Here is a 25545-nt window from a genome sequence, read left to right on the forward strand (position 1 = left end):
CAGCCATACATTTCGTGAACACCCTTGGGGCCGAGGATAGGCCGAAGGGAAGGACTGCAAATTGGTAGTGCACCTTGCTTACCACGAACCGCAGGAAGCGTCTGTGAGGCGGGTAAATTGCTATGTGAAAGTATGCATCTTTCATGTCGAGGGCGGCGAACCAGTCTCCAGGATCGAGGGAAGGGATAATGGCCCCCAAAGAGACCATGCGGAACTTCAACTTTACTACGAATTTGTTGAGTCCGCGCAAGTCCAAGATGGGTCGCAGACCTCCTTTGGACTTGGGAATGAGGAAGTAACGGGAATAGAATCCCCTGCCCCTTAACTCCACTGGAACCTCCTCTATGGCCCCCATAGCAAGGAGCGTGGAAACTTCCTGTATAAGAAGTTGCTCGTGAGAAGGGTCCCTGAAGAGGGACGGGGAAGGGGGGGAGGAAGGGGGAATTGAGGAAAACTGGATAGCATATCCCCTGTCCACCGTGCGAAGGACCCAACGGTCCGAGGTTATAAGGGACCAGGCATGGTGGAAATGGGAAAGGCGATCCCGAAAGGATGGGGCTGGATCCTGTGGGATGACCGGGGCGCCGTCCTCGACCGCACCTTCAAAAGTTCTGCCTGGGGCCCGAAGGTGGTCTAGGCGGCCCCTGGTTCTGACCAGGTTGAGGGCCGGTCCACCTTCTTCTACCACCTCGTCCTCGCCTCCGGGTCGAGTCCTGTCTCTGACGAGGCGGGGGGGGGGTAGAAGCGCTGAGGCTGCGGTCTAAATGGCCTGCGCTGAGGGCCCACAACATGCATCCCCAAGGAACGCATGATCGTCCTGGAGTCCTTGAGGCTCTGCAGGCGAGAGTCCGTCTTTTCTGAAAACAACCCTTGTCCTTCAAAGGGCAGATCCTGCAGGGTTTGCTGCAGTTCCTGAGGCAGACCCGAAACCTGGAGCCAGGAGATCCTCCGCATAGCGATACCTGAGGCCAGGGTTCTCGCAGCAGAGTCCGCTATGTCTAAGGAGGCCTGTAAGGAGGTCCGAGCCACCTTCTTACCCTCCTCCACCAGGGCTCCAAACTCCTCCCTGGACTCCTGGGGAACCAACTCCTTGAACTTCCCCATAGAGTTCCAGGAGTTAAAGCTATAGCGGCTCAAGAGCGCCTGTTGATTAGCCGCTCTAAGTTGCAGCCCTCCGGCTGAGTAAACTTTACGGCCGAATAAATCGAGGCGCTTAGCCTCCTTCGATTTGGGCGCTGCGGCCTGCTGACCGTGGCGCTCCCTTGCGTTCACTGATGCCACCACCAGTGAACACGGCTGGGGGTGGGTATACAAGTACCCGTAGTCTTTAGACGGGACAAAGTATTTCCTTTCCACCCCTCTCGCTGTGGGTGGGATAGAGGCAGGAGTCTGCCATATCGTAGATACATTGGCTTGTATCGTGCGGATCAGGGGTAACGCCACCCTCGATGGGGCATCCGCTCCGAGGATATTCACGATGGGGTCGTGTACCTCCACTATCTCCTCCGCCTGCAGGTCCATATTACGGGCCATCCTACGCAGAAGATCTTGGTGGGCCCGAAGATCTATTGGAGGTGGACCTGTGCACGATGTGCCCGCCACTGCCTCATCCGGAGAGGAAGAGGAAGATGCCTCCGGTGGAACAGGATCCAAGGGAGGGTCCTGGTCTCCCTGCTCCTGGGCCGGAGCATCACCTGCGCTTAAGTCCAGGGCGTCAGGTGGTGCAGACACGGAAGCCTCCATGCCCCTTGGCGGAGGCCGAGAGATGGTGGACTCCGGGGCCCTTCTAACAGAGTGACCGGAGCGAGAGGTCGAAGCAACTGGAGCCCCTTGCGCCTGATGGTACGCCCACGGGGTCCAGAACGACCAGTGAGATGGGCCATGAGAATGGTCCTCTGTTATGTTCTGCCAATGGCCCAAGTCCTGTTCCTCGGCTTGCCCCTGAGGGGGGTATGCCGATCTCGAGAGGTCCTCCGAGGAGCGAGACCCCGATCTCGATGGCCATGGCGGTGCCGAGAGCGTCGAGACGATTCCCGTGGGCTGCGGTGCCGCACGGTGCCGGTCTGGAGATGCTCTATCTCCACGCGGTGCCGGCGACCGGTGCCGGGACCGCGACCGGTGCCGATGACCTCGTCGGTGCCAGGAGTCGGATCTGGACCTCGACGAGGACCTGGAGTATGCCCGGTACCGGGAGCGGCCTCTCGACGTCGAGCGGCGACCGTAGCGGTGCCGAGAACTACGTCTCGACGTTGATCGGTGCCGACGATCATAGCGGTGCCGAGACGTAGAGCGGTGCCGCGAAGAAGATCTTGGCCGCGAGTACGACCGGTGCCGAGGTGATATTCGGTGCCGGGACTGCGAGCGGCGTGGGGACCTGCTTCGGGACCTGGATCGGTGCCGAGGTTCCAGCCCTTGCGATGGAGGGCACATCAAGGCAGGTTTCCCCCTCGACTGGACCGGGCGAGGCAACGGTGCCGTCGGTGCCGGTGGTTGAGGCGGTGCCGGCTCCGTGAGAGCTATTAAGTCTCTCGCCGCCGCGAAGGTCTCTGGCGTCGACGGGAGGCACTGTATCACCTCCGGCCTCGGTGGAGACGCCGTCTGCACCGGACTCAACAGCCTCGGCGCCGGAGTCGACGGTGCTGGAGGCACCTGTTTCCGGTGCTCCACCGGCGTACGCGGCTCTACCCCCGGCACTGGGGGAGCCAGCGTCTTCGGCACGGAGGTCCCCGTCTTATGGGCTTTCTTATGCCCTGGGGATAATGACCGGCGCCGAGGCACTTGCTGTGCTTGCGGTGCCGACGAGGTCCGGTGCCGGGAAGGCTCATCTGACGCCACTCGCGTGGTCGTCATGGCCGGTGCCGCCGGGGCACTGCGCACCGAGGCGCTAGGTGCCGGGGCCTGACTTGTAGATGGAGCGTCCGGACTAAGTGCCGCCTCCATCAGGAGTTGCCGGAGCCGAAAGTCCCGCTCCTTCTTGGTCCTTGGTCTGAAGGCCTTACAGATCTTGCACTTATCTGTTTGATGGGACTCTCCCAGGCACTTCAGACAGGAGTCGTGCGGGTCGCTCGTGGGCATAGGCTTAGCGCAGGAGGCGCACAGCTTGAAGCCGGGAGCGTTGGGCATGAGCCCGGCCCCGCGGCCGGGGGAGAAAGGGGGAGACGACCCCCTTAATCCCCTGAACTATTATAACAACTAGACAACTTTTAAACTATTGAACTATTTAACTATAAACACTAGGACTATAACTATAACTATAACTGCGAATAACGAACTAAGCTAGGGAGAGTGGAGAACAGCTAAGCAGCGCTCCACAGTTCCAACGACCGTCAGGGGCGGTAAGAAGGAACTGAGGGGGCGCCGGGTCGGCTGGGGTATATATTCAGCGCCATGAAGGCGCCACTCTAGGGGGCTCCACAGCCGACCCGCCGGTGTTGCTAGGGTAAAAATCTTCCGACGATCGTGCACGCGGCGCGCACACACCTAATGGAATGGATATGAGCAAGCACTCGAAGAAGAAGAAATCTTTCCTGAACCCCTCTGCTGGCCTTCAAACAACCTCCCAACTCTCCAAGCTCAGCAGCAGCAAAGACAGGAGAGGACACACCAACTCAAAGTAGCACCAGACCCTGCCAGAACATGCAAAACCTGCAGACATGTCTCCACTGCAACAATGATCAACGCCCACTCCCACATACCTTTCTAAATCCATGGGTCCTACATGTGCCTATCACAACATGTGGTGTACCTCATACAGTGCACTAAATGCCCCAATTACAACTATGTGGGTGAAACCAGACAATCACTACACTCTTGAATGAATTCACGGAGGAAAATGATAAAAGAAAAAACATTGTATCACCTGTGGGTGAACACTTTTCACAAAGTGATCACACTATACCGGACTTATCCGTCCTCCTCCTCAAAGGAAACCTGCACAACGCGGTCAAGACGAGCCTGGGAGTTAAATTCATAACTTTGCTGGACACTAAAAATCATCTACTGAATAGACACACTGGATTTATGGCTTATTGCAAGAATCTATAAATCACTAACAACTGCCCCCGATGTCTCCTCCCCATGACTGGAAGAGTGTTAACGGTCCACTTCATCTTGAAATGTATTTTAACTACTTATTTAAACAATCTGTTCAACCTTATATTTAGCTATGACGCTCTGAGTACTTTTCCCAGACATGAAGAAAAGCTTAGTGTAAGTTGGTCCAATGAAAGATGTTACCTCACCCATTTTGTCTCTCTACACCTCCCTAGCACAAGCAAGCTGATAGACATCATTAGTTACATTTTCAATGCATGTCCGATCACATTAATTTGCTCAGGGTTTACACTAGTTTTCAAACAATATTTACATGCAGTGGCAGAAGTTCAAATGGCTCCTGTGATGAGGATGCTGAATGGCAGGCTGAAGGCCTTTTTTTAAAAACCTGAAAGCTGGCATGTTGTTGGATTATGTTTTAAAATAAATTTAGTTGAAAGTCAACAGCTGTTTCAGTATTTGATTTAGTCACAAAGGGGAAATGGAGACATCATGCAAGTTAATCGCAAAGAATTTATCCAAGGCATTTTAGATGTGGGCAGAGACCAATATGACTTATGTATGGGCGAAGGTTAACTTGCATTTTCTCCATTTTTTCCTCATAGTAGCTATAGTATATTTAACATTTTTTTTTTTTAAGAGTATGTTCTGAAATTACTCTGTCTCATAAAATGACACCTGACAGGAAAGTTATAGAGTGCACACAAGCTGTTTCTCTTTGTCTTGGAATTAAATGCATTTCCTCATGTCACATAGAACTACATGAACTATATCAGAGCTAAGAAATTTAAGAGAGCTAATGGATTTTGCTGGACAAAGTGCAAGCTCTAAGAAAATATAAAGAGAATGATAAAAACTGGTTTTAGTGGCAAGAGGCAATTTATTTCTGATAACTGCCACGCCCTACAATAACCCCCCACACACACCTCTCAATGTTTGATAAACGTTTTTACTAATACTTCTCACTATCTGCCAGAATAGGTTAATAATGGTACAGTTACTACCAATAATTGATTTGCAAAAAGAGAACAATATCTGATGCCCAAGGCACACAGTTAGCTGTGTATCAGCCTCTCTCTACCTTTCTTTGGTAATTCACATCACCATTGCATCCCAGTTGCAAATGCAGGCTGAGTTCAGTCTCACCACTTGCAACTCATGTACCACAGGAAATAATGAGATGTTAAAAGGTGACGAATTCAAGAAATGATGATATGCATAGACAAGTTAAGTTCTCTGCCAACAACCAAACACAGGTTTTCATTTTCTAATGCAATGCAATGATCTTCACTTTATACTAGGGCTGTCAAGCAATTAAAAAAATAATTGTGATTAATTGTGCAATTAAAAAAATTAATCACGATTAATCGCACTGTTAAACAATAATAGAATACCATTTATTTAAATATTTTTGATGTTTTCTACATTTTCAAATATATTGATTTCAATTACAACACAGAATACGAAGTGTACAGTGCTCACTTTACATTTATTTTTGATTACAAGTATTTGCACTGTAAAAAAACAAAAGAAATAGTATTTTTCAATTCACCTTATACAAGTACTGTAGTGCAATCTCTTTATCATGAAAGTTGAACTTACAAATGTAGATGTAAAAAAACCAACACCTGCATTCAAAAATAAATGTAAAATTTTAGAGCCTGCAAGTCCACTCAGTCCTACTTCTTGTTCAGCCAATTGCTCAAACAAATTTGTTTACATTTTCAGGAGATAATGCTGCCTGCTTCTTGTTTACAATGTCACCTGAAAGTGAGAACAGGTGTTCTCATGACATTGTTGTAGCCGGTGTTGCAAGATATTACGTGCCAGATGTGCTAAAGATTCATATGTCCCTTCATGCTTCAGCCACCATTCTAGGGGACATGCATCCATTCTGATGACGGGTTCTGCTCGATAACAATCCAAAGCAGTTCAGACCAATACATATTCATTTTCTGAGTCAGATGCCACCTGCACAAGGTTGATTTTCTTTTTTGGTGGTTGGGGTTCTGTAGTTTCTGCATGAGTGTTGCTCTTTTAAGACTTCTGAAAGCATGCTCCACACCTAGTCGCTCTCAGATTTCAGAAGGGGGGGAGGGGATAGCTCAGTGGTTTGAGCATTGGCCTGCTAAACCCAGGGTTGTGAGCTCAATCCTTGAGGGGGCCACTTGGTCCTGCTAGTGAAGGCAGGGGGCTGGACTCGATGACCTTTTGGGGTCCCTTCCAGTTCTATGAGATATAATATATGGAGATATACCTAAGGCACTTCAGATTCTTAAACCTTGGGTCAAGTGCTGTAGCTATCTTTAGAAATCTCACATTGGTACCTTCTTTGCATTTTGTGAAATCTGCACTGAAAGTATTCTTAAAATGAACAACATGTGCGCTGGGTCATCATCCAAGATTGCTATAACATGAAATAGATGGCAGAATTCAGGTAAAACAGAGCAGGGGATATACAATTCTCCCCCAAGGAGTTCAATCACAAATTTAATTAGCACATTTTTTTAACGAGCGTCATCAGCATGTAAGAACGTCCGCTGGAATGATGGCCAAAGCATGAAGGGGCATACATACGAATGTTTAGCATATTTGGCACGTAAATACCTTGCAATGCCAGCTACAAAAGTTCCATGCAAATGCCTGTTCTCACTTTCTGGTAACATTGTAAATAAGAAGAGTGCAGCATTATCTCCTGTAAACATAAACAAACTTGTTTGTCTTAGCAATTGACTGAACAAGAAGTAGGACTGAGTGGACTTGTAGGCTCTGAAGTTTTACATTGTTTTGTTTCTGAGTGCAGTTATGAAGCAACAACAAAAAATCTATATTTGTAAGTTGCACTTTCACGACAGAGATTGCACTACGGTACTTGTATGAGGTGAACTGAAAAATACTATTCCTTTTGTTTATCATTTTTACAGTGCAAATATTTGTAATAAAAAATATAACACTTTGATTTCAATTACAACACAGAATACAATACATATGAAAATGTAGAAAAAATCCAAAATATTTAATAAACTTCAATTGGTATTCTATTGTTTAACAGTGCGATTAAAACTGCAATTAATTGCGGTTAATTTTTTTGAGTTAATCGCGTGAGTTAACTGCGATTAATCAACAGTCCTACTTTAGACTTAATGTTTCTAATGAAGAGTACTCAACAATTCTAACAAATTCATTTAATTGTTTAGATGTATTGTCGGGGATATCTTTAAAAAAAGCAATATAAAGGTGATTTTTTATAAGTACAAGTTTACAATAATCCAAACCTAATTCAAGAATGTAAGAATGACCATCCTGGGTCAGACCAATGGTCCATCTAGCCCAGTATCTTATCCTCTGACAAGGTGATCAGTATCAGATGCTTCAGAGGGAATGAACAGAACAGGGCAATTTATCCAGTGATCCATCTCTTGTCGTCCAGTCCCAGCTTCTAGCAGTCAGAGGTTTATAGACACCCAGAGCATGAGGTTGCATCTTGACTATCTTTGCTAATAGCCATTGATTGACCTACCATCCATGAACTTAGCTAATTCGTTTTTGAATCCAGGCTTCACAACATCCCCGGCAATGAATTCCACAGGTTTCCTGTCCTTTATATGGTGAAGTCCTTCCTTTTGTTTGTTTTAAACCTATTGCCTATTAATTTCATTCAGTGACCCTGGGTTCTTCTGTTATGTGAAGAGGTAAATAACATTTCCTTATTCACTTTCTCCACAATATTCATAATTTTATAGACCTCTATCATAGCCCCTGCACCCCACATTATTTCTTTTCTAACATAAGTCTTTTTAATTTCTCCTCATATGAAAACTGTTCCATATTACTAAATCAGTTTTGTTGCCCTTCTCTGTACTTTTTCCAATTCTAGTATATCTTTTTTGAGATGGGAAAACTGGAACTGCAAATAGTATTCTACGTATGTGTGTACCACAGATTTATAAGGTGGCATGATAGCTTCAATCTTATTATCTATCCCCTTCCTAATGGTTCCTAACATTGTTAGCTTTTTTGACTGCTGTTGCACATAGAGTAGATGTTTTCAGAGACCTATCCACGATGACTCCAAGATCTCTTTCTTGCATGGTAACAGCTAATTTAGACCCCATCATTTTGTATGTATAGTTGGGATTATGTTTTTCAATGTTCCCTTGATATAAGAGTATATTCCAGGACAAATGGTCTATTTAGTCCACTGATTATATCAAAGAATGTTTGAACACTCACCCTAGAGCTTGGAAGGAAGGAATGGAGCGTGCCCAGTGCATGGACAAAAAGAGTAGTCTGGAGGCTGACTCACAGATGTAATGAACATTCAGGTATTCAGGCATCGGAGAAGGCATGGTGAGCTGATGCAAAAAGGAATTGTAAAATTAGTGATCTTACTTCTTGTTAAAAATTGTAATTAGAAAAAACTAGTCTTTGACATAATGTCTTGCAAGGAAAAAAGGAAAGCAGTGTATTTTTAAAATAACATGAATGAGATACAGCCTTGAAATAAACTGCATGACTGCCTTTGTTCAATATTAGCCACAATTGTTAAACTTGTATAGAATTACAGAGCAGTGAAGAAACAGGGCAAATTTATTTGAATTCCACACTTTATAAAGATGATCATATATTTGAAAAATTTAGGTATGAACATCCCAAGTAAATTACATTGCAATCTTTTGAGACATTTTTGAGAAGACTGATACTTTAGAGGAAACACTGTCAGCGGGATTATTTTGATGCAATTGCTTACACTTATAGCTATAGATATATAAAAAAAAAATACAAATTGGGAGGTAGCATACCTTTCCATAGCTTGCCCCAGAGGAGTAGAATAAATGGCCTGAAAAATTAGTGGAATTGCCAAAATTATTAGTTTTAGGGGGGGAAATATTTACAAAAATTCTTTGGTTTGTAGTTTTTAAAATTACTATTTTACAAATAAATATACTATTCTAGTATGTTAACATGCTACACCTGATATTCAGCATATATAAACTGCCTGATATCCTAGCACTGCTCATATAAACAAGATGCTCACATTAAACATAAATGGCCACGCTTCCCAAGTGACTCTCACACATAGTTCCATTGAAGTCAACAGGTTTATTGCATGAGTAAGGGCAACAGGATTTGACCCAAAATGGATATTTAATTATAATGCAGTAGTTCTATTCCTAGAGATTAATAATTGACTATATATATATAAAATTAATAGAATTAAAATAGTTTTCACTAAGATAACTATTTTAAAACATAGAAACCGTGTTTTAGGATTAGCGTTAGATTTGTATTTACAAGCGTGACCAAAGAGTGCGCTGGTGGGAGAGGACAAAGTCCATTGCAATGCTCTGTATTGAAATGTTCATATATGCAGTCTTTTTATTTGCTCAAGCGGTAGCTATGAATTGAAGAGGAAAAAGATAGAGGAAATTCCATAGGTTCATAAAGTGGAAATAAAAATTCCAAGTATTTGGCTCCTCTCCCAAAAAAGGTTGTGGAAAATGGCAAGAGAACCACAATGGTTAAAGTCAATTAATATCCTAAAGCAGTGAGATAGGTAAGCAAAGGAGAAGTCCTGTCACAAATGAGGTCCAGAGCCTCAGTTCTAAATCCTGCATGCTTGGCTCATATGTCAAGAGTTCGTATGTATGGCACACTGTAATACTTATGAATCTCTGTTTTTTTGTAACTACATAGTGCTGTAGATCCCCTAGCATGGATTACAAACTGATTTTGAGGGAAATAAGCTACAGAGAAGATTGCAGCAAACAGTGCTGTTTATATAATAAACTGTGCTGCAAAAACACTCAGGAGGGATGTTAATTTTCCTGAACAAGAAGTAGCTAACCATTGAACAAAAGCAGTGCATTCCTCAGAACATGAATGACAGTATTTCAGCACACATGGTTATTCCTTAAGAAATTCAAACAAATAAACAAATACAGTACATACCAAATTCTTGAACTTTTAAAATGGCTAAGGAATTAGTTTTAATGGTTATAAGTTAAAAACATTAAAAACATATAAAATACCCTGAAAGCTACATGTGCATCGCTGAGAAGCGGCCCCTCTATTTCAACGATATTCATGCTTGTTTCTCCACCAATCAGATGTACATTGGCTTCAACAGTCTCTGCAGAGCTCTGACATGCTGCACTCTCTCCTGGGTTTAGTGCTTTCGCAAGAGTATCAAATGCCCTATCAGAAGACATTGTTATCTATGAGTTCAGTCAAATTACACAGCAAAAGCAAGGAAAATGTAAAATCTTGGCTCAGTGTAGGCTTCAGTCTAGACAGAGTCTGTATAGGCTTGTACTTCCAAATATATTCCATTTTGCTCCCCAGTGTGATAATTTGAAAATCGCTAAAGCACCACACCTTATTTTTTCTGCTACAAGCATTATTTTAAAAACAAATATTGGGGGTGGAGAAGATGAGGAAGAAAGTTGTGGGCATAGAATCCTTGGGAATCTTAAGCTTTGCCTCCTGCTATAACATCTACGGAGCAGATCCCTGGGGCTTCCTTCTGGCAGCATGGGGGCGGGGGGGAGGCAGGAACAGTAGCCCAGTGACTGCCACCATTGGGATCCTTTTCAGGGCTCCTTGCAGCTAACACAACAATAATCAGCCTTCACCTCTCCATTCAAAATACTTAGCAGGTGAGGGAGCAGCTGCCACAAAGAGGAGAGTTAAGGCAGAGACAGAGTCAGATCAAAACATCTGTCTATATGAAGGGGCTAAATAACGCTACTGCTGCCAGACATGGTGTCAGGGAGAGCAAGCCAAAGCAGTCCCAAGGGCTCTCTGATCTGCCTCAACCCTCCGGCCCACTTCAGTGTGGGCTGCGTAGTGGTGAAATGTGTGCAACCATCATCCCTTCTTTAGAAAAGGAAATAAGGCTTCAATACTCATACATTAAATGTTTATCTCCAAGGAAATCCTTTTCCCTCCTACACTGCAACTCCTTCTGCAACAATAAGCCAAGTTTTACAAGCTTGCTCCCTGAGGGTATGTCTACACAGCAGTTAGACACCCGCGGCTGCCCGTGCCAGCTGACTAGGATCCCAATGCTCAAGCTGTGGGGCTGTTTAATTGCAGGTGTAGATGTTCCAGCTTGAGCTCTGGGACCCTCCTACTTCACAAGGTCCTAAAGGCCAGGCTCCAGCCTGAGCCTGGATGTCTACACTGCAATTACACAGCCCTGAACCCTGAGTCAGCTGGCACAGGTCAGCCGCGGGTGTCTAATCACAGTGTAGACATACCTTAAGTGGTTCTCAAACTTTTGTACTGGTGACCCCTTTTCACACAGCAAGCCTCTGCGTGTGACCCTTCTTATAAATTAAAAACACTTCTTAAAATATTTAACGCTATTATAAATGCTGGAGGTGAAGCAGGGTTTGGGATGGAGGCTGACAGCTTGCGAAACTCCCCCCTCCACGTAATAACCTCGCAACCCCTGAGGGGTCACGACCCCCAGTTTGAGAACCCCTGCCCTAAGAACCCAGTCCTGTAGCCCTTGTTCATGCAGGAAGTCCCATTATCGCCAACATTTACTAGCATGAGTAAAGACTGCAAGATAAAGTTCCAAAGAAAGGAATGTCTAGAATAAATTTTTAGTGTGGACCAAAAAAAAAATCATAACTCATTAAATAAGACAAGGTGTGTTCTGAGTAGTTCACGCATAGTATGGATTTACTTCATTCTGAGTAATTTCAGTTCCTTTCCATCTCCCTCACTCATGGATGGCTATATAGATCTAATCAAGCAGTAGGGAAGAATGATTATGGACAATTAGGCAGTTATCCAGCTAGGAAACAAAAGTGAGAGACAAAATTGTAACATAAAGGGAATTAGACACAGGCAATTTAAAGTGTGGCTTAAATTTATTGCAGGAAAGTAAAGATTATATTTTGTGTCTGTGAGTACCACACCCAACAGAAGATACCGAAAGAACAAATGACTAGAAAATCAGTTTGCCTTCTTGAAAGGCCTCAACCTCACTTTCTTTAGCAAATACTTTTAGGAGTCTCTTAGAATAAGTTTGTGTAATATTTGGAGGAAGTTATGTGAGATTTAGGCCTGATCTACACTACTAAGTTTTACCAGTAAAGTTTGCCTTATGTTAACTCATGTTTGGGTGCATTCATGCTCAATTCTAAGTCCCGTCAATAAAACCCCGGCTTTCTATCAGTCAAGTTAAATCATGTCCCACAAAACAACATAAATCCTGTACTGTTCTATGGGTATAACGCCCGTGTGGATACTGCATTACCTGTACCGGTACAAACAGTCCTCCAGAAACAATCCCACAATGACCCTTTCCCTGCCACAGTCACTGTTCTGGTCCCAATTGTGAACTCTGCTGCTTGAAGGTCACAGTGATCAAAGTCCACCCACTTTTAAAATCTTCAGCATGTTTTGGAAATGCTTCTCTTCCTACTGGCCCACCTTTTCTGCCTTCACACACAGGTAAGGCATCAGGTAAAGCTGCAGCTAACGGGAGCGTGGGGGCAGGGAATCAGACAAGCTTGCACTGCAGCCTGTTCTCAGAAAGAAGTCCTGGACTTCCTCAACCTATGGAAAGAAAAAGCACTGCAAACCCAGCTGTGGAACTGCTGCAGGAATAAAGATTATTCAGACATTGCAGAAGGGATGCAAAACCTGGGATATTACAGGGAAAAGCAGCAATGGTGGGCAAAGGAGAAGGAACTGCAGCAGTCCTACCCCCAATAAGCAAAGGAGGCCAACAGAAAATCTGGAGCTCCCTCCCACACCTGCTGCAATATGTGGCACTGGATGCCATACTGGGCAGACAACCCTTCGAGTGACAGTGGACATCTCATAAGACCAAGAAAGAACCCCAGCGATACACAGCGATGAAAAGTTCACAGTGGAGGGGGATGTGGAAGATGCAATCCCTGAATAGAACAAGGAGCTCTTCAAGAGCCTGCTAAACCTAACCCTGACTCACCCAGAGGAGGAACCCATTGAGAAAGGGGCAAAGAGCTCAGGTAGGTGTACTGCACTTTAAAAAAAAACTTTATGAATGGGTCTTGGAACTCCCCTCCCTCATCCCCACCTCTAAAACTGGTGGCTGAACATATGTGGGCAAGAAACAAAGGAAGCCTTTTGAAGTAAACAGTTTATTTGAACAACATGCACTGGCAGTCATAGGCAAAAAAATAAGAGAGAACACTATAAAATAAGCAACACAAAAACTTTCCCACATGTATCCTTTTGCCAGGGTGGACAGATTTTTAGTAATATAAATTGATGCACTACAAGCAGGGAAAAAAATGTAGTGAAATCAACACTTGATCATTCAATTCAAATACACAGAAAATTTAAAATAATCCTTAGAAGCAATCCAGTAAATATTATTCAGACTATATGATTTCTTCTGACTAAAATTGGATGGTTAACAAGTAATATCAACATGAAAAATGCAGTGCTGTGGTATTCCAATCTTAGAATTCAAATAAAAAACCAATTATTTGCATGCGGTGCTTGAATTCAGGGGTAGAAAGAGGGAGAGATGGTTTATTGCTGGCTTAGGGGGTGTGGCTTTGAATTGACTTTGCAGAAGCTAGGCAGCAGTGACTACTCTCTCCTCTTTTGGAGTTTTTGGTTGATCTTGGAACAAATCTCTTATCATTTGGCACAATCTCAAAGTAGTTTTCAGGTACTGTAGGATTTAAATTTTGCTTGAACATTTCTCAGGAGGGATGCTTTGTTTCTTCCACCATGATAGGAAACTTTTCCGCCACCCCATAACAAGCTCCTGCAGCAGTGTTGGTGTGAAGAGGATGGCAGCATATGGACCTTGACCAGTTGCCTCCTCGGGGCCTTTGGTACTCTCATGAATGATACACCAGCCAGAATCACCACTGCCTGTAATAAGTTTAGCAATATTTACTGCACTATCCCTACATGTATTACCCAAGACATAGGGCAGACCATCCCCCAACCCGTCATGGGTACAGGTTTGAAAAGTGCCCCCAATATACTCACCATGCTGCTAAACTGTCCTAAAGCAAGTCTGACCCATTTCATACTTTCATGAATATCGTTATGGCAACATTTTAAGCAATTTTCTTACTTATTTCCTACCTGCTAACCCTTTAACTCTAACAATGTCTGAGTGTCTTGTTTATCAGCAGCTTCAGTTGGGATATCATTGGGAGTGGCCCCCTTCACACCTGCTAAAAGACTGACCTTGATCAGGAGGACAGGGGAGAACATGCTCAGATCTCCTCAGGAGCTCAGAGTCTGTGGCCCACAAGACAAGAAAGTGGAGGGAGTACATGCTGGAGGAAAGGCACAAGTATGAGGAGCTGCATAGGTAACTCCACCAAGACATTATGCAGCTCCTGAGACAGCAAAGGAAGATGCTATAAAGCGTTATACACCCTACCAGCCACTGCACTACATGGACAATTCTGTTTCCACAGCTTGGCATAAATACTCCCTCACCAAGGCATCAGCATAGTATGTCACAGTAATCCCTTGCTCTCAACCCCAGTGGAAAATAAGGAGTATTTCTATAACTATATGTACACTGGCCTGTGATTCATACAAGAAGGGTCAGCACCTTGCACTTTCTTTTAAAATGATTTTAAACGTTCTTAGAACCATTTTTGTTGTTTATTACAGTTCAAAATTTTGTTTTGCAAAAATCAAGATTTATGTTGTCTTGCAAAGCAGCTTTGTGACCTCCTCACTGGATTCATAAAATGCATTCAGAATTCATTTAAAATGAATATACAACCCAAGTACACTTTCATCATGAAGTGACAAAATAACACAAACAACCATACTGGGACTATGGGGTGCACAGTTAAAATACGCTTTTAAGACCTCCCTTAGCCATACAAAACCTTGATGGGCTCTTGTAATTGTCTAGCTGTTCAATATCAGCAGTCTTTTCACCTTCCACCCTCCACCCTGCCGGTAATGTTTCTCTTTGCTTCACAAATACTATGAAAAACACAACATACAACCTAGTCATAAGGCATCTCCAGCATCCTGTCAATCTACCAAATGCACACTCAACAGTCATCCTGCACCAGCTCAGACGACAGTTAAATCTTTCCTTGCTGCTGTCCAGGTTCCCGGTGTATGTTTTCATGAGCCAGGGAAGCAAAGAGGAGGACGGGTCTCTGAGAGTCACAGTTGACATTGCAACCTCACCAACGTGAATGTGCTAGTCCAGGAAAAAGTGTCTCTGCACATAGACTCTATTCCTAAAAATGTGAGGATTATGCACCTTCCCTAACCATCCTATGTTAATGTCAGTAAAACATCCCCAGTGAACCACTAGTGCTTCCATAACCAGGGAAAAATATCCCTTTCCGTTTATGTACTCAGAAGTAAGGGTGGGGTGCCCAGAATCAGGATGGGTGTCCTGTCTATTACTGCCTCACCAGTTTGAGAAGCCCATTGCACTGAATCCAGCTATTATTTTCAGTACATTGCCCATAGTCATAATCCTGTGCAGCAGAACATGCTTACTGGCCTTATAAACCTGGAAGATGACAGCCCCCACCATAGACTTTCCAGCAGTAAACAGGTAGCCCCCCAGCTGATAGCAATCTGGGGTTGCAAGCTTCCATCGTGCGACAGCCCCCGTTTTTCCACTGTTAAAGCAGCTCTCATTTGGTGTTTCTTTGCTGCAAAGCTGGGATGAGCTTGACACACAACTCCAGGAATGTGGCCTTCTGCATCCAAAAGCTCTGCAGCTACTGCTGATTGTCCCAGATTTGCATGACAATCCAATCCCACCACTCGGTGTTCATTTCATGGGCCCAGAAGCATCACTTCACCACGTGCAGCTGGTTAGTAAATGCTTTCAGCATACACATTTTCATTCACTGTCTGCATCATCCCTCCCCTCAGTTTTCTCATTTTTATAGCTGCACACCTAGCTGCTGTGGTAGTTGTTGAAGAATACAGAAGAATCAGGCACCCGTCTCTAAAATAGACATGAAAACTCTACTGATCTGTTCAGCATCCGTGCTTCTGCCAGCAAGATGACAGAAAGACTGAAATGAAAACCAGCATGAGGAACTGAGAGTATTTTTAAAATGGCACGAAACAAGAAAACTATGGGATGCAACAGAAGGAATTGTGGAAACTTGGCCACGAGCTCCCACAATTCCTTTAGAGGAGTGCTGGTATTCCACAACGCCCTTCCAAAATATCCCAGAAGGCAGTGTGCTGATGGTAGCATGGGACACACTTGGATGCCAACCCGCAATCCAAGTACCTTTTGCTGATACAATCTCTCACCGTGATGATGCACTGCACCGTTAAAGGCAGTCAAGTGTGCAAGTGCTCTATTGAAATTGCCACGTTGGCACTGTATGCCAGCAGTAAAGCTTTCTAGTGTAGACATGGCCTTCAATCAAAGTTTCAATTTTACATTTGAAACAATTTTTCCTCTAATATGCATTATCTGAAGGGAAACTCCCTTTTGATGACTTATGAAAGGGCAAAGCTCTCCCATCTTGCTCATTAATATACACTATATAGATTGCAATTTTAAAAAAATAGGTACAAGAACATTAAAGGGTGCAAAGTTAGGCACTGAAAAGTGTAAGGAAATGTCAAGGTTGCCTGTGCTATCTTACTTCTGTCCCCTTGTGCATTTGTACATTACAGTCTTGAAGTACATCATCATAAACTATTATATTCTCCAAAGTCCTGTCTCATATGGTATATCAATTGAGGGCCCTACGAGGTTCCTATTGATGTCAACGGAAAGAGACACACTGACTTCAATGGGAATTAGATAAGATACTGAAAGAGGTAGGTCTACATAAATTCTGCTTGCAATAACAGTAAATACAGAGTAAAGCAAACTAAAGCCTAGGGGCCAGATCCTCAGCTGTATTAATTGGAGCAAGACTAGTTTATCCCAATGGATTTACTCCAAATTTACATTGGTGTAATACAGTAATTTTTGGCTTGGAGCGTACAGGATGGATAGTATGTAGTGAATGTATACTACCTTGGCTGCTGTTGTGTAAATGCTTGAGCTGAAACGGTGGGCAAGATTGTGGTGGAAGGATTAACTGGACCAGCACTGCTGTAATACCCACTTATCCTACCTACACTAGTACTGAAAAGGTTCAAATTAAAACCAATGCAGGCAAAGGATTTGTAAGACGTACTCTGAGTGAATGCCATTGTAATAATACTGAAAAGATCTATGAAGCACTTCTCTATGGACAGAAAGTATTTTATGAGCATTCCAGGTGACTGAATTGGAGTTGTCAATGTTCAGTTGCCTGTGTAGATGGGACTTATGAACAATACATTTTCCTATGTGGAACAAAGTACTAGAAGAGTATATAGCATATACTATGTGGGCCAAGGCCTACTACTTATGACAATTATGGGAATATAAATCGGCCACCAAGGTTACATTTAAATTCTTTCCAAACACAAATATAATTTACTCATATTTATTTCTAAATGGAACTTCACTGCAAAATTTTACTCAGAACTCAATTTAGCATCTTCTGTATGGTAATTCTTCATCACAAGTTCAGTATGGTACTGTAATGATTTTTACTGAAGAACTATCTGCATTGTTTGATTGTGTAAGCTTTGAGTGAGATTACCAAAAAGAATTATATTTAAAAATGTAAATATTGTAGCGTGCCTTACCTGGTAACATCACTACTTGCTTGCTCTTCTTGATGAAGTTCAGACAATGATGTATCTCCGTTGCTTAAACTTTCAATCATAGACAGCTCAGCACTACTTTGAGACATGTCTTTGGACTTACTGAGATTTGCTAATGATGTTACCACATTTGCCAGTGTGCTTAAATCCCCCTGACAGGCCTCAACCTAGGGGGGGAAAAAAGGATAGCTTTAATCCTTTCACACTGACAGAACCTGACTTTGTAAAGGAAAAAATTCAGCTTTCACACTAACAAATGAAGACATGGAATTTCAAACAGAACCCATGAAAACTAAGTTGCTTTCAGTAACAGATTAATTAAAATGAAGAAATTAGAGGTTGCACAGGTTAATTTTGAAACAATTTTTTCAAAAATGAACTTTTACTAGTAGTTGACATGTATTTTTATGGGAACAGTACTCCAAAAAGCAACAATAATTATGGAAAGACCTGCTGCTTTTAAATTATTCTTAACTATGGGAGGGAGAGGATGGGGGACATGCACACTTACTAGTTTTGCTAGGCCAAGCTCTTTGCACAACTAGGGGCTCCTTGCATCCCTTCAATTCCCCCCACAAGCTCCCTGTGGTGTTCCATCCTCCCATCTCCCACCATTTCTGGAAGTCCTTGCAACCACCCCTATGCTAGGGTCCCCCATTGCCCTGCCAACTGTCCCCCCCCCTCCCTCCAGCCAGGGTGTCTGGGTGCCCCTCTTTGACACCCCTACCCCCACCATTATTATAAAAAAAAATTCTGTCTGGGAGACAAGTCATTACGGGTGTCAACATGTTAAACTGTATTGAGAGGATGGGCAGAGCTGAGATTGTTATGCTGGAAGGTGTTAATGGCTGCCATCAACCGGTTCTTTGATCTCTGGACAATTACAGAGGTGGTAAAGCTGCTGGGTTTGCTAACAAGATGTAAGGGGCTCTACATGTCCCCCATTTCCCTCTTCCAGTTCCTCGATTGTCACCAAAATCAATAGGATTTTGTCTATTGATGGCTAGTATACTCTCCGAAATGATTGGATGCGATATTCAAAAGTTACTGCGTTGCATCCAAACAGAGAAATAACATCAAGCTGAGTGACAAGGTATATCTTAGGACCAACGTGGCTTCAGCAACACAGCAAACATCAAGTTGAGTGTAAGACCTTGCTTTTACTGGTATTTTACACTGTTGAACTGCACAGTGCCTAGGATTTCTCAGCTTTATAAATCCCATTTGTTTCTCGCACACATTTTTTTAAACTTGCTCAGCATTTGAATTTTCATAGTCTACACTATGGTCAAATTTTTGGTGCATTACACTATGTTATGACTTGCAGAAAGCTTTCTTGAGACTTGCCTTTTGGTTTGTTTGCAGTGCTGTTGCAGCCATGTTGGTCCCAGGATATTAGGGATATGCCCCAAGAGAATCTGCTTCTGTATCTGGTAGAGGGACACCCTCTGCCCACACACCCCTAGTTGTCCCCTGTCTCGCACACTGGAACCCATACAGACTTTCATTAAAAACAGTAACTCAATGGGGACCATATCCTGAAATAAATCTTTCTTAAACCCCCTCTTCTGGCCTTCAAACAATTCCCAAATGTCACCAAGCTCATCATCAGAAGCAAGCTCCCAATAGACAAGGACAAACACATTCAAAGCGGCACCAGACCCTGCTAGAGCAACAGATGCACAACCTTCATACATAGCTACATTGCTATGATGATCAATACTCCCCACAACACTCCTTACAAGACTCATGGGTCCTATATATGCCTATCACAATGTGTGGTATACCTCATCTAGTGCACTAAATACCTGAACAACAACTATATTGGTGAAAGAGGAGGTTACTTACCTGTAACTGGAGGTTCTTCAAGATGTGTGGTCCCTATCTGTATGCTACTGAGGGTTTACGGATGAACACCATGTGTCCTAAGACAGAGAATTTGAAAGTAGTAGTGTCCGTTGTTCCACGCATGCGCCCTTGCCTCACCTTATGGCTTCATCCTAGGTGATAAAGGGTGGAGTGTACCGACCAAGTCTCCAGTTCCATCTCCACCGCAAATCCAAGAGATCCGCAGCAGAGGGGAAGGAGGGCGGGAAGTGGAATCCAGATAAGGACCACACAAAGAATCTCCAACTACAGGTAAGTAACCGCCTCTTCTTCTTTGAGTTATGTATTGTATTCCCTTTTGTCCCTATTGTATTCCACTAAGAGTGATTAACAAACAGTACCTAATTTGGAGGAGGGTGCAAGGATTAGGATGGAATGGTTGAGTGGAGGACAGCTGCACCAAATGAGGCATCCCTCACAGAGTTCTGCACCAAGGTGTAATGTGTAGCGAAGGTATGTACTGAACTCCATGTGGCCGCTCTACATGTGTCTCCAAGCAGCACTTCATGGAGAGTGGCCGTGGTTGAACCCGGGGCTCTCGTGAAATGGGCCCTCACCCCCATGGGTGGAGGCAGTCCTGACAAGTCATAACATAGTGTAATGCACCCAAAATTCACTGGAGATTCTCTGTGTAGAGACTGCATGCCCCTTAACTCTCTCCACTACTCAGATAAACAATCTAGGAGACTTCCTGATCAGTCTTGACCTCTGCAGTTAGAAGGTCAAAGCCTGTTGGAGGTCAAGGGAGCAAAGTCATTGTTCCTCTTCTGAGGCATGAGGCTTCGGAAAGAAAGCAGGTAAGTGGATGGGTTAATTCAGATGAAACTGAGATACAACCTTTGGTAGAAACTTGGGATTGAAAAGAGGGACATAAAGCAGACCCAGTGGCTCAAAGAGTTGTTTCATTAGTGTTGATAGAACGAGGTTGAGGTCCCACTGAGGAGTAATAGGTTGTGCGTATTGGAAAGTTCTGATGAGATCTTTCCAAAACCTAGCAGTCAACGAGTGTGTAAATACACAGTGCCTTTCCATGGAGGGGGGTGGGGTGGAAGGCGCTAATTGCTGCTAAGTGGGCTTTGAGGGTGAGCCCCAGTGTTTTTAAGAATGGGAGGTAATCCAAAAGAAGAGGAATCTCCACTTCCTCTGGGGAAAGCTCTTTCTGTTGGGCCCAGGAGGTGAAGCGGTTCTATTTGGCTTGGTAGGAACCAAGATGTTGCTTACTACAGTGTTGTGGAGTTTCCTCTCATGATCAAACACAAATCTGCTGCTGAGAGAGTCTGCAATCACATTCTGAGTCCCCAGAAGATAGGCTGCAGATAGCAGGATCTTGTGTGCGATGCACCAATTCCATAGATTGACTACCTCCGCACACAGAGCGGTTGACTTCCTGTCCCCTTGTTTGTTGATGTAATAAACAGTGGTAGTGTTGTCCAACACGATGAGAACATGATCAGAGCAGATGGATGGAAGAAATGTTTAGCATGCCTTCCTTACAGCCCGGACTTTCAGACCGTTGATGAGCATCCTGGATTCCCAAGGAGTCCATGTCCCTTGTGTCATGTGATCTCTCGTGTGCTCCCCACCCTATGAGGGATGCATCGCTGATGATTGTCCTGTCCAGGGAGGATGGGAAAAAGGGGATCCCCACACAGACCTGTCATGGGTTCATCCACCACTGGAGGGACGAGAATATCTCGGGGAAATGTCAGCATAAAATCTATGGTATGTCACATGTGTGAGTAAACTCTTTTTGAGCCACATCTGGAGGCTGTGAAGGTGAAAGTGAGTGAAGACAATGACATATGTGCATGATGCCATGTGGCCAAGGAGGGATAGGCAAGTCCTGGCTGGGACCGACAGACTGTTGACTTCTTGGACAGTCGGAATCTGACCGTTGGTAGGTAAGTTCGTGCTGTGATTGAGCTGATGGAGGCCCCTATGAAGTCTAGGGACTGTGTGGGAACCAAAGTTGATTTTTCAACATTGACGCTGACTCCAAGGAAGGAAAGGAGTCTCAGGAACATGGAGGTTGAGACTCGAGCTTCATCTCTGGATCGTGCTGCTAGAAGCCAGTCATCGAGATAGGGGAATATAAGGACCCCATAATGCACTCCAAGCTGGTAGAAAGAGTGCTAGACAACTGCCAAAGGGGACGGAGTGGTTGATGGTTCCTCAGAAATATCTTTTTTGAGAGATTTGCATGTGTGAGGAGGAAGGCTGTGAAGGTGGACCTGGAGAGAGAGATCGTTGGGTCTCTTGGTGGTTCGTACAGCCTCCTGTGGAAAAACTGGGAAATCCTGTACTGTTATGTGGATGGCAAGCAGTAGAATTTAGGCTTGGGTGCTGGTAGGTAGATACCAGCGAGTGAAGTGTGGCTCATGAATCTTTGAGGATGTGGAGGGACTCGTCTGTTTTCTGATTAAAAAGATTAAATTCATTGAAAGGGAGGTTCTCAATGGTACTTTGTATCTCCCTGGGGAAGTCAGAGGAATGAAGCCACAATTCCCTCTGCATGACAATGCTTGTAGCCATCAAGCGTGAGGAAGTGTCTGCCACCATAGGCACAAACTTACTCAGACCTCAGGGGGTGCGCGACCGCTGCTCCTCCCAAGGCCCTACCCCCACCCCACCTCTTCCCATCTCCTCCTCTCCACCGCCAGCGCCTCCTGAATGCCACTGAACAGCTGATCCTCAGTGGGGGGGGGGGGGGGAGCGCTGGGGCACTGATCCGTGGGGCTGGCAGTGAGTGCATCCACGGGGTCGGTGCCTATGCCTGCCGCTTCTACAGCTGATTGAAGCACTGTCCTCACCACCAGTTCCCCTTCCTCCAAGATTGACTGGAACCAGGCCTGATCTTGTTGCGGCAGTTTCTCAGCAAAATCCTCCAGTTTGCTATAGTTCAAGTCGTCATATTTGGCAAGCAATGCTTGATAGTTCAAAATCCTGAACTGGAGGCTTGCTGAGAAGACCTTGCGTCACAGAAGGTCCAACCATTTGCCGTCCTTATCAGCCAGACTGGAGCATGGGTATTGCTATCTGGACCATTCTGGCCTGTATTACAAGGTAATTGGGAGGGGGGTGCGAGAAAAGAAACTCAGTCTCCTTAGCCGGTACATAGTATCTCTTTTCTGCCCCCGTGGGGGTAGGTGTGCATATGGCCGGAGTATGCCAAACTGTTTGAGCTGGCTGGAGGATGGCATTGTTGATTGGCAGGGCAACCCTACCCAGTACCAAAGGATGTCCGGGGGCTGTTGTTGCGTGTCCTGTACTTCCTCCAGGAGGATGTGAAGTTCACCTGCCACCCTACCCAGGAGATCTTGGAATTACCGAAAGTCATCTGGGAGCAAGGAGAAAGCCGAAGTCACTGCAGCACCTTGGGAGAAAAACAGAAAGCGCTTCTGCTCCAGCAGTACTGTGGGAACCCAACTGAGCAGGTCTTCTTCCATGATCAGTGCAGAATACCTACTTGAGGGTGTTCTAGATGCAGGAGAAGTGAAGGTTCCCACACGGAATGGGTGGGTATTGGGGCCAGGATCCCCAGTAGGGCCAACATGACGGATCTGGAGGGTGCTGTGGCAGCACCAGGGTGTGGGGAATCAGAGACTCCTCTGCAGTTGGCGAGGAGGATATTGCCATGATATAGATGGCCTCTTTGGGTACTCATACTGGCAGTAAGGAATGGGCAGCCCCCGTGCTTCATCTGAATTCTTAAAGGACAAAAACTCGGATCCCGGTTCCATTGGCACTAACGTCAGAGCTGGTGGAAGTGTGTAGACCACTGGAGGATGTGGTGAAGGGTGCCTTGAATGCAGTGGTCTTTCCCAGAGTCGACGGGTCCTGTACCTTAAAAGAGGCAGACGTTGACGGTGTGTGTGGCTTGGTACCTGGTACCCTAAATCTGCCAGTTTGTGCGGTTTCTTGTCACATTTATGGATCTTGGAGCGCACTGCTTCCCTGTGGCTGGAACTCGTGGAAGGCGCATCCCCTTTCTTCGGTTTAGAGGAAGACTTACTGCCATGCTTATGTGCATGATTCCTGACCTCCCGGCCCCAGCACAGAGTCCATAGTGGTGGTACCACCAGAGCAAACTCAATCTCTGTAGCTGGAGATGCACTCCTGGCTGTCTCAGGCCGATGTACAAGAGGGATTCCCCGGCCTGGGTCTGACTGAGGTCTCATAGCGACTTCCATGAGGTGCTTCTTGAGGCAGACACCCTAGATTTCTTGGGTACAGCTTGGGAAGGACTGGCAGATACTGCACTTGGATGAAGAATGGACTTCTCCCAAGCAGTAGAGGCAGCGCTGATATTCATTACTGATCAAGAAGGAACACAGGCAGGAGGTGCAGATTTTAAAGCATGGGGTATTTGGCATAGTCCAGTACCCATGTGTGGGTAGGTGTTTACAAGTAAATAGATTCCCCCAAAAGTCCCAAATCAACTCTAAATAACTACTAAAATGACTAAAAACTATGCAAAAACAGTAAAATGGCTAAATACTACAAAAAACTAACTATATACAATTATACACACGCAAGAGAACACTAATAGTTCTGACTTGGACCAAAAGACAGTGAGAAGGAACTGAAGAAGTGGTCGGTCTGTCCCTGCCATTTATCAGCTCAACCGTGCAATCAGCACGTGAATGCAGAAATGCAATTAAAGTTGCACGATTCAGAGACGTTATCCAAGAACACATGTGTAAGAAATTTGTTAACATACTGCGAGTCCAAGTAGGAAAGTGGCTGGCCCATGTTCACCAACCAGTCAGCACAAAAAGGAAAAAAGCCTGCTGTGCTCAGAGTCCAAAATACAAGAAAAAAAAGTCTTCTTGCAAGAGGAATAAGACTTTCTACAGCCAGCAATTTTTAAATGAAAAAGAGAGGTAACCTTTATGTCCCAGGTTGTCTAAAACAGATAAGAATTACAGGAAGGTGTGTTAGTACTTGGCACAGCTAAGTCATGCCTTCACTGCTGCTACTTGTACTACTACAGATACACTGCTGTTTATACTTATGTTAGTTCAATGAAAGCAGGCAGAAGTATGTCTATGTAAGCTGGGAAATCACACCTCAAGCTCGTACTATAGATGTAGCCTTAGTATTTTATTCATGTCATCACATACCTTATCTTGTGTCATAAGCACTGTAGGCTCACTTTTTATTCCGGACTGATGAATATTTACAAACATTCCTGACTCTAGCAGTCCTGTTGATCTGAAGGGAAAAAAAGTACAAATTTTAGTCTTCTGAGTTTCTGAGATCAAGAAACTATTAGTCTTGAGCACTATTAACATACCTTGCTGTTTCATTGTCAGTTACAAAAGTTGGAGTTGCAGCAAGTGGGCTGCGCAGATCTTTTCGGATGTAGATCTTTTCTGTAGAAGCCGCACAGTTTGAAGATTTTTCTCGTGATACTTCAATTGGTTTCCTCTCGCACTGAACAGCTAACAAAATGGTGTGTAACTATTAGGTGAGAACCCAAAATTCACGAACAGTCAGATGGAGATATCACAAACAAGAGTGTTTAAGAAATTGTGTCCTGTTTTTCCAATTACTGCTGAAAAAGCTTGCAGTTTAATATATTTGTGTTTTTATATAGACGCTATATTGAATAACAAAAGTGCATAAAAATCATTAGCTATGACTCTGGATAAATAAACACACTTGTTTTTATGTTGAAGGAGTCAAAGACTGAAGGTCAAACACATAAAGGCCAATAATTTGAAATTTATGAAGAAATTAAAAGTGGTCCTTAGGGAGTTTTCACCTGTCTGGATCCTCCTGGGAAGGCTTTTTTGCTTCATATTGTCTCAGTCTATCTCCTTTTGTCTGCTAAGCCCACATGTTCCCTCCCTGTTTGGGAAGGAGTCACAGTGTCTCCTTCTTATGCTCCCTCTGGAAATTTAATCCACAACT

General features: G+C 44.5%; 1 protein-coding gene across 13 annotated transcripts in view; it reads right to left on the minus strand.

The window, feature by feature from the left end:
* The window catches only part of NR2C1 (nuclear receptor subfamily 2 group C member 1), a 101329-nt gene that overhangs the window by 17501 nt on the left and 58283 nt on the right, over window positions 1-25545 (minus strand). For 11 of the 13 annotated variants that reach the window (XM_008178738.4, XM_008178740.4, XM_042859814.2 and 8 more), the window contains 5 exons: window positions 24926-25073; window positions 24753-24843; window positions 17725-17909; window positions 10086-10251; window positions 8287-8408 (listed from right to left, as the gene is read on the minus strand). In XM_008178738.4, coding sequence (XP_008176960.1) covers window positions 8287-8408; window positions 10086-10251; window positions 17725-17909; window positions 24753-24843; window positions 24926-25073 — 712 coding nt within the window. The remainder of the gene's footprint in view (window positions 1-8286; window positions 8409-10085; window positions 10252-17724; window positions 17910-24752; window positions 24844-24925; window positions 25074-25545) is intronic. The other 2 variants (XM_042859811.2, XM_065575806.1) reach the window with 1 other exon arrangement.

Source organism: Chrysemys picta, chromosome 1, assembly GCF_011386835.1.
Source record: "Chrysemys picta bellii isolate R12L10 chromosome 1, ASM1138683v2, whole genome shotgun sequence".
NCBI lineage: Eukaryota > Metazoa > Chordata > Testudines > Emydidae > Chrysemys > Chrysemys picta.